Source organism: Erythrolamprus reginae, chromosome 7, assembly GCF_031021105.1.
Source record: "Erythrolamprus reginae isolate rEryReg1 chromosome 7, rEryReg1.hap1, whole genome shotgun sequence".
NCBI classification, from domain to species: Eukaryota; Metazoa; Chordata; class Lepidosauria; order Squamata; family Dipsadidae; genus Erythrolamprus; species Erythrolamprus reginae.
Window position 1 is genome coordinate 52,727,778 of NC_091956.1, and position 15,925 is coordinate 52,743,702.

General features: G+C 36.5%; 1 protein-coding gene across 6 annotated transcripts in view; it reads right to left on the bottom strand.

Moving 5' to 3' along the window:
• Nucleotides 1-9,603: 9,603 nt before the first annotated feature.
• Nucleotides 9,604-15,925, bottom strand: part of IRF2 (interferon regulatory factor 2) — a 76,528-nt gene continuing 70,206 nt past the window's right edge. For all 6 annotated transcript variants that reach the window (XM_070757509.1, XM_070757512.1, XM_070757514.1 and 3 more), the window contains exon 9: nt 9,604-10,960. In XM_070757509.1, coding sequence (XP_070613610.1) covers nt 10,640-10,960 — 321 coding nt within the window. In that variant the 3' untranslated portion in view covers nt 9,604-10,639. The remainder of the gene's footprint in view (nt 10,961-15,925) is intronic.

Below are 15,925 nucleotides of genomic sequence, written 5' to 3' on the forward strand. Positions count from 1 at the left end.
ACAGATGAGTGGCAGCATATTTCCAAATAAGTATTTCCTTGTTTAACTTTCATAATCTCTATTAAAACAACTTCTGGAGAAAGAATAACTCTTTTGCATGTTGTCATACACACTGTAGTTCTATAGTTTGCATATGGAAGCCATTCTATGTTCCATGTAGAAATGGGAAATTTTGTTTTTGTTTTATAGAAGTAAACCTCTATCAATCTTAGATCATCTTATTACTGGCTTACTGGTAGTCGTCGGGACAGCTGATAATTTTTTATCAATATGCCTTGGTCTTCTAGAAAATCAAAATGCACATTTAAAGGAGTGTAGAAAATGTAAAAAAAATGCAATTAAAAAAGCAATAAAATATGAGTGGATAATGAGCAAATACCTAGCAGGTCTAAAATAGCAAATGACTAATATATTGTAAGATATATTTATTTAGTTATTTGTTTATTCATTCATTCATCTTGTCTGATATGGCTGTCCATTTCTCTAATGCAACTTCTTGCAAGTACTATAGTAACAAGAATTGAAATAAAACATATGTTTTTAAAAATACTAGCGTAAGAGATTTCATACCCATGTCTAGGCAAAAGATGTATTCAATAAATTGTAACAGTGGTGGGTTCCCAATTGTATACCCCGGAACTCAGTTCCAATAGCGGTCAGAGGATTGGGCAATTTGTGCATGATGGCTCTGGTGCCATCTTCGCCGGTCCATCATGCAGTGATATCTTTTTCCCCCCACTTTATTTTGCTTCCTGAGCATGCATGGAAGCAAAATCTCATGAGAGGATGCTGTGATTTCAGCTATTTATTTGCTTCCACACATGTGTGGAACTAAAAATTCACCAAAATTGCACATGACAGTGCATCCTCTCACAGGTTTTTGGCATTTTTTTGCTCTCTATGCATGCGCAGAAGCAAAATAACATGGTGGGAAGCACGCATGCACATAGCAAGCGTATGAGCATGCAAATTGTCATGATGCACGCGATGAGCACTGGTATGCAGGTAAGAGGAACTCTCCCCTGAATTGTAATAGTATTTGGTTAACAAAAGTGAAATCAATAAAAGTAAAAGGAAAATATAAAAATAGTAAACAATACTGTACATTGAAAGAATATTGTAGACGATATGTCAAATTAAAATACAATACAGTGATACCTCGTCTTACACACCCCTCATCATACAAACTTTTTGAGATACAAACCCGGGGTTTTAGATTTTTTTGCCTCTTCTTCCAAACTATTTTCACCTTACAAACCCAAGCCGCCGCCACTGGGATGCCCCGCCTCCAGACTTCTGTTGCAAGCGAAGCGCCCATTTTTGCACTGTTGGGATTCCCCTGAAGCTCCCCTCCATGGGAAACACCACCTCCGGACTTCTGGTTTTTGCGATGCCGCAGGGGAATCCCAGCAGTGCAAAAACGGGCGCTTTGCTGGCAACACAAGTCTGGAGGTGGGGTTTCCCAGCGAGGGGAGCCTCAGCGAAATCGCAGCATCACAAAAACACAAAAGTCCGGAGGTGGGGTTTCGAGGACTTCCATATTTTGGCAATGCTGCAATTTCGCTGAGGCTCCCCACACTGGAAACCCCACCTCTGGACTTCCGTTGCCAGTGAAGCACCCGTTTTTGTGCTGCTGGGATTCCCCTGCAGCATCCCCTGCAGCATCACAAAAACACGGAAGTCTGGAGGTGGGGTTTCCCATGGAGGGGAGCGCTTTGGCTGGCAAAAGGGGTGAGTTTTGGGCTTGCACGCATTAATAGCTTTTCCATTGATTCCTATGGGAAACATTGTTTCGTCTTACAAACTTTTCACCTTACAAACCTTGTCCTGGAACCAATTAAGTTTGTAAGACGAGGTATCACTGTATATTGAAATCAAACTTGTGATGTGACACTAAACTAATCTTTTGGATTTTTGGTTACTTCAGTCAAGGAGCTTTAAAGCTGAAGTTACAGTTAGGTTTTTTTTTTGTAATCAAATACTTTATGTGAATTTTTATGAATGAATATTATTTGAAGTCTACAGCCTGTTGGTACACTGTGAAATTATTGTCCTTTCTTCCACCTGCTAGCCCAGAACCAGTGCAGATTAATATAGATAGGGTAAAGGGTTTTCCTTCAAACTTACATTACAATTTTCTGGTTTATTTGACATAAGTGATTTAAGGCCTTTCAGTTTTAAAAAAGAATGTTACCTTATGAAATAGCCTATTTCTAAATAACATTTTCTTTAAATAATTGTATCAAATCTTGCTGTATGTCACTAAAAAGACACTACATCTACCAACACGTTAATTAGTCCTTTCTTGCCTAAAGTAAATGACAGTTAAATAGAGAAGATTAGATCCAGGCAGAGGCATTGACAATTGTGTTAACAGTAGCAGCGTTGTCTCCCATTACCAATTATCTCAAGTTTCCAGAAACATGTTTACTCTTTTCAAAATGAACCTGGCATTCGGCAGAGAAAAACAATTAACACAAATGTTTTATTTGAAAAAGACCAAAGCTGCTTGTAAATAATCATTGTGGAAAGAAGGCTGAAGATATTTTCTTCCTTTCCTGTAAATTTTCTATGTAGTATTCTATAAATCAAACTTGTACTCTCTTTCAAAACTACAGCTACATTTACACTAAAATTAACCCATAGCTGAAATTTTTAAATCCCATTATTGGTGCCATACAAACTGGCCCTCTTTCTTTATGAAAATGTTCTTAGATGCATAAAAAAAAGAGGTTTCTAATGCCTGAATAAAGAGGAAAGAAAGTTAATCTGAAAATGTAGGACTGTTCAGAGCAGGGGTCTCCAACCTTAGCAACTTTAAGCCTGGTGAACTTCAACTCCCAGAATTCCCTAGCCAGAGACCCTGATTTAGAAGAACTACACAAATTTCATAGGTATTTATTAAACAGAACTTTATAATACAATACACGCAATGCAATTAAATCTTGCATTCACACTTGGGACTTCTTATTGCTCTGTTGGAAGATCATAATTACTTGTGGAATAAATTAAGGTTGTAATTGAACAAAAATATTGCTTTGGGTGACTGTAGTCTGCTAATGGATATACTGTAGTTCCAGGTGAATGCATAGTATTGTTTTCGTAGAGAGTCAGCAATACAAGTCTTTTCATCTTCCAGCAAAAAGGAGTAATAGATTTTATTCAGTAACTGCTGGAGCTGATTGCCTGCAAAATTTTGGAGCCACTATAGTACATCCTCATAAATTAATGCTGAATTCACACATTACTATACACTATAGTACGGTATTATGGTTTATTCACTTTTGACATGGTATTTTGTATAAACTCAGCTTTTGTAGCTTATTTACAATATAGGGTAGCCTAGAGGTCAATAGATATAAAACAAGAAACAAAGAAAAATCCAATGTATTTTTGCCTAAAACAAGACATCAAATGGTCTATGGGATGTCTTCTTTGAATTCTTAGAATGCTTATCATGTCCAAACATGCAAGCATTTTGACCAGTTATTCCACATGATACAGAGCAGTTACGAAGATGTTCTGCCATTACGCTATCACTATTATAAGAAATGTTACATGCGGATGAATAAAAACCTGTTATCACAAGAAGCCACAAGTGTTTTGTTCTTGACTTCTAATTTCATAATTATCCTGTATTCGATAAATCAGCAATCCTGGGACAGTCTTCAAAATGATAGGAAGGTTGACTTTCAAAGCATATACTTTTTTTCTGAATGCTTTTCTTTTCATTGATTATTAACAGGAAAATATGCAAACACACGCATATACTTATGAACTTGATAAGAAGAAGACACTCAAGAACAAGAAGAGTAAAAGTCAGCAAAGAGAAAATAGGAAAGATACCATTATGCTCTCTGATATATAAACAAACGGAGTTCCTTGAGATGCAATGGATGTAACTTTTAAGTTTAAAATTGTACCCATGTTTTTAAAATAAAATGATTAAGTGGCCCTTAAACTGACTAGATGGCCTTAGAAAATTATAATTATTATTATTTATTAGATTTGTATGCCGCCTCTCTCCGAAGAGTCGGACCGGCTTGAAATTCTTGAAAAGCAATTCAAACATAAATTATTTTCAAGGTGAATGTGCAAAGAGAGCTAAGTATATAGCAGAGAAACAGGGAATCCTGTTTTACTGGAATTTGCCAAAAATGTCTAAAAATTATATATAAATATATTTATCCATATTGGTTGCCAGTCTGCTTGCAGGTCTGATCCAAGATGTTTTACTATTAAAGCCCTTCATGAGACCAGGTTATCTGAGGCACTATATTATACTGTGGTTGCTAAATCCACAGTAACTGAATTTAAACATGCCTGGGATAAACATTTATCCATCCTAAGATAAAATACAGGAAATAGTATAAGGGCAGACTAGGTGGACCAGGAGGTCTTTTTCTGCCGTCAATCTTCTATGTTTCTATACCATACACACTCTTGGTTTTAATATTTTATTTATTTAATTGTTATTAAGCTTAATTTTAATAATTAAGCTTAATAAGAATATTTTATTTAATAAACTTAGTATATTATTTAATTTTAATAATGCACTTAATGTTTTTATATTTATGATTTTACACTATTTTAAACCACCCAGTCACTTGAGACAATGAGATGAGTGGCAATCCTTGATTTAAGACTACAATTGAGCCCAAAATCTCCATTGTTAAACAAGGCAGTTGTTAAGTGAATTTTGACCCATTTTTTGATCTTTTTTTACCACAGTTGTTAAGTGAATCATGAAGTCATTAAACAAATCTGGCTTCCTCATTAATTTTGCTTGTTGGAAACTGGCTGGAAGGTTACAAGTGATGATCAAATACAAGTTTACAAGTGGTGATCAAATAACCCTGGGAGAGTAAAGACATGCCAGTTGCCAAGCACCCAAATTTTGATCATGGGGATGCTGCAATAGTTGTAAGTAGGAAAAATAGTCATGTCACCTTTTTCAGGGTTGTTGCGACTTCCAAAGGTCACTAAACTAATAGTGGTAGGTATAAATTGAATGAATAAACACAATAAAAATACAAACATGCTCTGCGGCCTTATGACACAAGCCTTCAATTAAAGATAGAAATAGCCAAAACAGACACACACACAATAAGTTTCTTTATCCGAAACAAAATAGAAGCAAAACTCCCTTTTTACATTCAAAGGGATTTCTTGTAAAAACAAAGCACACTTGAATGCAGTAAGATAATAAAGACAAGAAAAAACTCCAGTCCATTAAATCGTAACTGTGAAATGCGTCACAACCACTATTCTTCAGACGTTGTAAAACTCACAATGATTTATGGCCAAAGTCCTGAAATCGAAACAGAGTCCTGAAATCCAGAGTCCTGAAAACAAATCCTGAAACGGCAAGTCAAGGTCCAACAAGTACGATCAGATAATCTTCCACACTGCGAGACTGGCACGCTGCCCATTTAACAGCAGCCCTAATTACTTGAACCTCACCCAACCACAGGTGAACTCCCTTATCGTCTGTAATACTTTTGAAGCTGTTCTCTCCTATGCATAACTCTACACATGTGTGGGTCTATCATTGTTTCCTCATCAGAATCTAACGAAGATTGGCTTCTTCCTGGGCTGTCTGCCAAGCCCCCCTCTTCCATCTCACTGACGCTTCCTTCTTCAGAGGATAATTCACTGGCCGACTCTTGTCAGCAGCAAAACAGGCCTGTGACGTTTTGATGTTTCCCCCACATCCACATCCACAGTCCTTGTGGCAGGAGCTGGGCCTGAGCTAACCACAACAAAACGTGGCCAGATTGGAAAAGAAGAACAGTTGGAATCAGGAAGGTGAAATACTAAAAATTGGAGATCTCAAGACATGATTTTCATAAGCAAAAGTGAAGACAATGAATTCATGATGAATTAAACATAGAAATTTAAAAATACATATGCTGATGCTTATTAAATATTGTTTATTAAAGTTACAACTGAATTGAAGAACTTAAGGTAGTAATTATTTTTTCAGGCTGCAAAATTGAAAAAAGATAGTGAAAGAACAATAAAAACTATAGCTTAGCTTTCTTGGGAACAATACAACTAGCATGCTAGTGCCTTTTGGGATTTTTCGGGAGGATATCTTTCTTCTGAAGTATTTGCTCAACCTGGTCCGTTTTTCTGGGAGTGATGATTTCACACCCAAGCCCTGTTTGAATTTACCTCTTTCAAAATCAGGTAAAGTCAGTTAAGGGCTATTGTCTTATCCTAAGGATGGAAGCAATGACAATCTTAGACAAGATCCTGAAAGTAATGACAATAAAGAGGCACAAACTCAAGCATTTCGGGAATAAGATATGAGTAGAAAGAAAGAATTATGCCTGAAAAGTTTGAAAGAGTAATAAATCAGTAGATGAGGTAGATGAAAAAGATCAAAAAGATTGTAGCAGAATATAGTTGGAAGAGTTATTATTAATGATAGATCAAGAAGGCAAGCGTTTGTTTATAATCAGCTGGAATCAAACCAAATTTGTGCAATGACCATGTAATGGTCAGCAATAAATACAGTATTATTGCCTAGTCAAACTCAACAACCATGATCTTCATTAAATATTTTCACATAGATAGGAGATAAAACTATTTTTTCTGTTCTATATAGGTGAATAAAATCATGAGGAAGAAAAAAGAAACCATAGCAGTAAAATGAATGTGTTATTTATTTATAGCACATGCTTTCTTGTAATAACACAAAAACATTTGTGCCCGTTTATATAACTTCTTATATTGGTGACTGCTGCCACTTTTGGCAATAGCAAAATAATTAGCAATGAAATCTCTCTCTCTCTCTGTGTGCATTCAGGAAAGTTTCCTTTATGTCTTCTACATATTAAGGAAAACCATCCTATTTTGTTTAGGATTTTTTCATTGAATAAACTTCCTTAAATTCCCAGAACTGCTTTAATATATATATTATATTACTAATTAAAAACAAATCACGAGAATTATAATAATTGTTCTTATCTCAACAGCATTTTAAGAAGTGCAAGAATGAGTTAGTTAGAGTCATGTGATCCACACTGTGTTGTACTTGATTTTGGCTGAACATATGAATGACTCAGCATGGCACATGCATCAGGCCCTAGTTTGTTTTAGCTGTATATTAGTTGGAAACTACTCTACGGTAGCAATGCTTATAGCCAGATGTTGTCTGCAAAGGAAGACCTACTTTCCGATTTCTTATTTGTATTTTATTTTTAGAGTTCCACACCACTTTCTAATCTATTCACAGATGATTAATACAAATGACAGCAAATCAAACTAAACTTCTTCTAAACTAACCAACCATGCTTACTACTTTACAAAATAAAGTTTATATCAATATTCCCATCTGGGGATAATCTACAACCAGGTTCAATGTTTTATAAAAACATAGTAATTGACTTTAAAAATATGACTTCAGTAACCGAGTTGTCGAAGTGTGGAACTCATGACACTATGGGGATGACACTATGGAACCGGACTCCATAGTGTCATCCCCAAACCCCCAACACTTTACCCTTAGATTATCTACAGTTGACCTATCCAGATTCCTAAGAGGTCAGTAAGGGGCGAGTACAAGTGCACTAGAGTGCCTTCCGTCCCCTGTCCTATTGCTCTCCTATATCTCCTATACCTTTCTTCTATTCCTATATCTCTTCTTCTACTCTTTCATTGATATGTTCTATTACTATATCTTCTTTTCTATTCTTTCTTAGATATATTTTACTTTGAGTATCTCCTCTATAACCTTCATCATGTATTTTACTATGTGTATATAGATATATACCCACTAAAACCCTCATTGTGTATTGGACAAAATAAATAAATAAATAAAATAAATAAAAAACTTTGAGCCCTGATGCAAGTAGATTGTTCTGGTTAAATGAATAGAAAATAATAGAAAAACATTTGAAACAATTATTTTGTTGAGATGTTTTACATTTGAATTAAAAACTGATTTCTGTAAAAAAAACCAAAAACTTCAAAGAGCAATTTATCGCCTTTTCATTTATGTAGATTTGCTACATCATTATCAGATTTTGAGGATGGAATAAGACAGTATGATGGCTGTGGATATCACAGCAAATGTGGAATCTTTAAATTAATATTTTCAAAGAAGTATGGTTACTGATCTCATTATCATTGAATCATACAAAATTTTGGTATTCTTAATTGAAATATTGCAAGGGTTGGGGGCAAGTATGCTCAAATCACATGAGATTTCAAACAAGAATATTGTTTGAATATTGCAATATTGTGAGGTTTCTGATACCCAGACTAAGAACACTCTTTGTAAACAACAGTTTGTTAGGCCCCATTTGGGAAGCATTTCATATGAAAAATATTTCTGTGCATAGTTAAGGGCCAACATAGACTTCAAGTAACTATTTGAAAGTATTACCATATATTATGTACAATTATAATAACCATAACCATAACCATAAGCACAAGGCAGATCTGTCGCTAAATCTCTTGATGTGCATTAAGCAAAGAGATTTTTTAAAAGTACTTATTGAATGGAAGATGTCCAACACTGTGTGTGAACAAGCTTCTGATTATCCTACTTTTATACATGTAGCCATGCTTTTTCCAAATTGTCCCTGAAAGTAACATCTGTTCCACCGCCAATGCCCATTCATTCCACTAACCAGACAAACCCCCTTGCATGTTTTCAGTATTTCTAGGCTAAATATCTTTTCATAAAAAGCATTTTCTATATTTGTCTCAAGTTTTTAATAATTTAAAAAATAAACTAAATATAATCTTCAAGTTTGAAGGTGTTTTATGCTTGGTCTAATTTGTACCTTTTCTTGTATCTTTTTAAACATGTTCCACTGTTAATGCCTGGCACTTGTTTGCTGGTGTTGTATGCTGTTAACTCCATTCTTTGGTTAATCTCTTAATCCAGTTGTAGAGGATCAGTGGAAATCATAACAAGAAATTTAACCCTATGGAACCTTTATGTTTCATTACAATTCAGAATTAAAGCTACCACATTGTCTACCAGTTAGACATTAAAGTTGCTCTGACAACTGTCTTTCTTCAACATGTTTGACACTAAACTTCCAAAGCTGGTGTTAAGATGTTCTGCTCTGCAAGATGGATATGAACTAGGGCTCTGCATGCTTCAAAAATGATTCTGAAAAAAATGCTTCATATTTGATGTAGGAGCACAGCCCTCCTTTAAAGCAGTAGGATCTATTTGTGATGAAGAAATCAGAAGGAATGTCATGATGCCTTTTGATTTTCCAACTCAGTTGCAAAGTGTCCCCAATCCTCAGTGTATGTATTTGAAATTCTGGAAGAAAATGACACATTGCATACTTTTAGCAATGAATAAATTAAATATGAAGTATTTTATTTGAAAGGAGGCTCATGTGGCCATTTAACATGTTTCATGTTTAAAAACTAGGAAATAGCATTCATTTTATTTCAGTACCTGCTGAATATAATTATCTGATTGAATTCCAGGGCGTTTTGTTAAATATTTGTGTTTTGATACAATTTTTGAGCCTAGGTATTCATTATTCTCTCCTCCTTGCTCATTACAATATTTCCCAATATCACACCTTATATGATTTTTACCATTTCATAAATGTAGACAAAGTATTTATTTAAAACTTAGCTATATGTAATATTTATTATCAATCCACAGGATATTTTGATTGCTACATAAAACTCATTATTTCACCTTTACAAATTGTAAAAAAAGAGAAAAAGAGAGGGAGAAAATGAAAAGAGAAATGTGCCACAAAGATGTGATAGTTGCGGACAACCAAACACTAAATTGTAAAATTATAAATTTGCTGTAGAAAAGATAAAAAACCTGAAACAATTAGATTCACTTTAGAATTTTACTTTGAATAAAATAGTCCACTGTATAAAAAAATAAAAAAGCTTACTCTGTTAGAATTAGGGAAAAAATTCTTTAAAATCTTGCATAATATATCTGTAATAGATTTTCTTCTATTGTACCACACAGATTTCAAGCATAGCAGATTAGACACAAATAAGACAAGCACTCTTCAAAACAATCTGTGAAATGTACATGGGAAGTTTTACCTTCCTTTTTAATTCATATTTCCAGATTCCAAGGCTACATATGTCAGAAAAGCCCTCGGAGAGATCAAACCTGGAGCTTTAAATGTGCCATTGATTAATAAAAGGCCTTTTTTGCAAGTGCTATTTTTTTAATAAGGTGCGAAAGCAGACTGCAGTATTGCTAGTGCTGCATTATGTACATATTAACAATAGATTCTGCAGAAAAAAAATATCCAGCGAGTTCACATTTTCTCTTTCCTTCCAAAACATTTGGAGTTCATTATGGTGGCTGCAAGAAGTGAAGTGCTTCTGTTTGGAGGGATGCTTGAGGAAGCTTGGCAATACACGTCTAAGTGAACCTTCATTCCCTGGGCTGTAATCTTGGAACTCCAACATTCTGCTGATCGGAGTTTAAGATGCTCCAATGATGGAGTTGATACAGAGTCATATCTTGTACTATCCAGGTTTTCCTTAAATCTGTAGAGCTCCCACTAGATAGTTTATAGTTTATTAGATTTGTATGCCGCCCCTCTCCGAAGACTCGGAGAGATATGCTCCTCAAAGCCATAAGATACTATCTTCCAGGAACATATCAGTAATTGGCTTAGCTGCTCTTGACTCTTGACTGAGTGATATCTGAGGTTTTCTTGATGACACTTGCACGGTTTTCATGATCTGGAGGCCTGCTAGTGTAGCTGGTAGAAGCAGAGCAAACTATTTGTTGGAGAGGGTGATCTGTGAAAGAAGGCCATGAGCTGCTATAAGGCAAAGGGTCGCTTTCTTCTTTGATGGTCACCTGGAGGTCAGGTTGGTTAGAAGTCACAAAGGTGACCATACTAGGAAGTGGGTAAGGTGGATTCCTTGTACCCAAATTGCTATAATATTGCTTTCCACCGATGTTTTTCTTTTGCCACTGAAGTTGACTCTGTAGAGAAGAATTGATCAAGTTACTTATTTTGTTAACTCCAATAGAGAATTCTTATTTATTTATGGTATTTGTATCCTGTGTTGCTTCTGGTGGTCTTCCCTCATTGTAACTGCAGAACAACAATCCTGTGAGTTACTGTAGTCCAGGGGTCTCCAACCTTGGCAACTTGAAGACTTGTGGACTTCAACTCCCAGAATTTCTCAGCCAGCAAAGTTTCTGGGAGTTGAAGTCCACAAGTCTTCAAGTTGTCAAGGCTGGAGACCCCCGCTGTAGTTCAAAGTCATCCAGACAGCTCTTTGATCAACTGGGGACTTGAAACTTGGTGCCTAGTCCCTAGTCTAAAATCCAGTACCCAAGATAGTATATAGGTAGTCCTTATTTACCAACCATTTGTTCAGCAACCATTCAAATTGTGTTGAAAAAGAGGATTTACAGCTAGTTCTCAAAGTTATGATGTCATAGCCTCTCTTTGGTCATATGATCACAATTCAGGTAGTTAGCAACCCGCATGCATTTATGACAGTTGTAACGTCCCACAATCACATGGTTTCCATTTGCAAACCTTCGCAGTCAGCTTCCAACAAGCAAAGTTACTGGAAAACAGGCAGGAAGTCGCAAGCTTCAATTGTGTGATAGGCTTAATGACCAGCACCTAGAACTGGTGTTGTTAAATTGGCACGGTCATGTGACATTTTGCTTACAAATGTGCTGCTTAGCAACAGAGTTGCTGATCCTAATTATGGCACTGACACATTTAAAAATATCAAATATTGCTCATGTTATCTGTTGTATAAAAAAGCAAACATGCTGACAAGGACAGAATTCTTTGGGTAGTATGTGAAACACAAGGTAGACTTTTCTTGCCTCAATTGTGCACCTTGTTGCAACAAGTTCAGTTTGGGGCATATAGATTTTGTTGCTTGGGACAATGCTTGTGTGCAAAGAAAAGGCAGTACAGGCATTTTCCCTCAATGCAAGGACCACTATTTACTGACATCTGATCTCCGTGCCTTTAGGGAAAACTCTGCATGTGCGTATGGGGCATGTCAAGAGTTCCAAGTCTTCAAGTTGCCCAATTTAGTCTGTTCAGACTTTCTTTCAAACATCAGGATAAAGCTTCTATAAAAATTAGCCTCACAACTGATTAATGAAGAAGTATATACAGGTAGTTCTCAGCAACCACAACTCAGACTAGAATTTCCATTGTTAAGTAGTGCAGTTGTTAAGTGCCCAATTTTATGACCTTGCTTTGGCCATGAATGTTAAGCGAATCTCTATAAGTGCTCCATGAATCATGCGGTCCTTAAATAAATTCATCTTTTCTCCACTGACTTTGCTTGTTGGAAGCCTGCAAAGGTCACAAATGGCAATCAAAGGACCTTGGGACCCTGCAACTGGTGTAAATACATGCTGGTTGCCAAGTGATCAAAGTTTGATCACCTCACTCTTGGTATGCTGTGGAAGTTGTGAGTCATTTGTGATTGTACCTTGGAACATTTGCTAAGCAAGTGGTTGTAAGGACTTGCTACAGAAAATTTAAATATCAGACCTCTTCAAATCCAAGTCTGTTCCCATCTCGTATCAAATATAGCAAAACAGATGTTACCAGCTAGGGCAGTGATAGCGAACTTTTTTTTCCTCGGGTGCTCAAAGAGCATGGGCGCATGCTATCATGGATGCGCGAGTGCCCACACCCATAATTCAATGCCTAGAGAGGGCGAAAAGAAGCTTTTCCCAACCCCCGGAGGCCCCCTGGTGGAAATGGCCTGTTTTACAACTTCTGATGGGCCCAATAGGCTCATGTTTCGCCATCACTGAGCTAGGAGAAAAAACCAGCAAGCCAAAAGTGAATATTTCCCCATTTGTAGCTGAAATTATTTCTCTCCATCCTGGAGAAGTTGCAGGTTTCATCCTACCATGTAGTTCCATCGCACACCTCCTAGTTTACCCTTTTCTCATTAAGTTCAGCAGAAAGCAAGAATGCTCAGCCTTTTGGCTCAGCTTTACAGAAAAGAGAAATAATCATTCGAAAAGCAGAGAGGGTTTTTTTTTAAACCCCAGGAAAAACTACAATTTTAAAAAAGAAATATTTGTTTCCTGATTGTTTCTCATGCAACTTATGAATAAGACTTGATAGAAATGTTATTTGTCTCCCACGTACAACGTGTAAAAAGCATGGTTAGGAGAACTTCCTGCCGTTGTGTTCAAGCACACGTGAACTCAGGAAATCCAAAAGACACAGCTTCTGACTAAGTATAGAAATGTTTATACTAAAGTATCCTCCCTCTGTAGCTTTGTATAGTTAAAATATAATAAGCACTAAAACCTGAAATCCAAACTGGGTGTTTAATTTTTCCATTAAGATTTTGTTGCTCACTGAGTAAGAGGCCATAACTTTATCCTGGGGGTTGATTTCAATTGCAATAAAATCATAGCTGCAAAGAATGAGAAGAATCAAGTTGAAGTGGAAGATATATATTGCATCAAAATAGATAACTCAAACCATCAAGTATTAGGAATGTATAAAGTATTTAAAGGAACATGCTTTGCAAATGTGAAATCAACGTGATCCTTTGGAAGGCTCACAGAGTTGTTTCCAAGGCTATTTCATGTTGCCTATGTATGTTTATCTTTCCACAAACAACTAGATCACCAGGGCAAGGCAGCAGCTATTATGTTTGCATATATCCATACAATGCTACTTTACATGAGAACATAAGAAGAGCCATGCTGAATCAGGCCAAAGCCCATTGAGTCCAGCATTCTGTGTCACACAGTGGCCCACCAATTGTACATGGGGCTCTTGAGCAGAAAGAGAAGGCAAGACCCTCCCTTTCCCCTGACCCCCAACAAATGGTACTCAAGGGAATCCTGCCTGCCTCAAGCAACATAGAGGCGGCACATGGACATCCGTTTCAATAACCACCGATACACTTGGCATCCATGGATCTGTCTAATCCAGCCTTGAAGATATCAAGCCTGACAGCTGTCACAACCTCTTCTGGAAGTGAATTCCATAAACTAACGACCCTCTGGATGAAGAAATATTTCCCTTTATTCACTTTCTTACTTATGAGCTTTAGGGAGTGCACCCTTGTCCTAGTATTGTGTGATAGAGAAAAATTTTTTTCTCTATCCACCTTTTCTATCCTATGCATGATTTTATACACTTCAAGTCACCCCTTAAACGCTGTCTTTCAAGGCTGAAGAGACCAAGGCATTGCAACCTAGTTTCATAAGGGAGATGCTCCATTCCCTAGATCATTATTGTTGCCCTTTTCTGCACCTTTTCCAGTTCCATTATATCCTTCTTGAGGTGCGGTGACCAGAACTGTACACCGTACTCCAAGTTTGGTCTCACCATCGATTTTATTAGATGTCAAATAACAGCAACATCTGGAATGTTTATATTTTTACATTTTATTGTGAGATGATTTATTTGCCCCATGCACTTTGCAAACCACTGATAGCCCATATAAGAATTATGCCTTCTGTAGAGATTTACCAGATTCAATGCCTTATATCAGTGTTTCTCAATTATTTTCTGTTATGCCCCCCTAGGAAGAAGTAAACGGAGTCCATGGAGAGGGGCAGCATACAAATCCAATAAATAAATAAAGTAAACATTTTGCGCCCTCCCAACTCTCCTCCAGGACGATTGTTTGCAATATTCAGCATGTTTTCGCTGGAAAAAAGTCATTACAAGTGGGGTGTAATGTGTTTAATTGGTGCCTTAATTTATTTGGCTTCATCCTGTTCGCTGTCAACATTTTTAGACACAGTAAACATACCGGTCTTTCTTCGTCTCTCACCATAGTCATAGGGAAGCCAAGCGCTACATACGCTTCATATTTCCTCGTCTTAGCTTTCAGGAGACTTACATTTGTCATATTATCGCCATCTCTCTCCTCCTTTCTTTTCATCCCTGTTAAATATTTTTCCATGGTGTCTCTTAAGGGTTTGTTATTTACACTTCATATCTCCTGTTCTGTGCTGGGTGCAATTGTTTGATGCAAAAAGCCCCTTCTCCCTGCAGCATCACTCTCACATTCCTTACAGAAAAAGTCACTGCAGCCAAAGCTACAGTGAAGTTCTCAAGGGAGGTTCTCACTGGGTTCACACCTGTGCTAAGCCAATTTGCTTAATCAAGTCTTGATGAGTCAATCAAAATTGCCTGACCTCCCAACATACAAAGCCAAAAGAAAGCAAATCACACTATGGTTTAACTTGATGTGTAAACCTGTACTTTGCCTGCTGATCTAGAAATTAAACTTAACTATGGATAGTTAAAGTTTTGGGTATTTTAAAAGTTCAACAGCAGCAGCTTAAAAAAAAAATCTCTGCCCCAAGCAACCAGGGTTGTTATTTAATATACTTGTTACCTCTCTAATGGACCATGACCCGTCAGAGCATTCCAGAAGCCAAAACTTCATTTCCAACCTGACCCTTCTAGATCTATTGCAATACAACGCCCAGTCCAATGGTGTTTAAAATCTGGCTATAATGATCAGGCCGCCCTGAGTCCTACAGGATTGGGTGGCATAGAAGAAATTAAATTAAATTAAATTAAATTAAATTGAGTTGCTTTTAATCTAAAGAACAATGGGCAGAAAAAAATCATATTCCTTTTTTGCTTCTCCCTTGGTTGCTGCTTATATATTTCAAGTATTTGAGTTTTAATTTTTTGCTTGTTTTATATCTGTTTAATGCCTTTTTGTATTTTGTAAGCTATTCATCTTTTGGGGACAGGAAAACCTGGCTACAAAATTCCTAACCATCCTACTTTATCTATGGGTCAGTGGGAAGATGGGGGAAATTATTACTGCCTATTTTATTATTGATAGAGTTTCAAATGGCTCTTGTTAAGATGCTTAAATTATTCTTGTAACATTTACATAGTAATCTCTTCAGAAACAATATTGTCTTAGAAGTTCAATCATGACTTCTGGACTGATTTCAGCT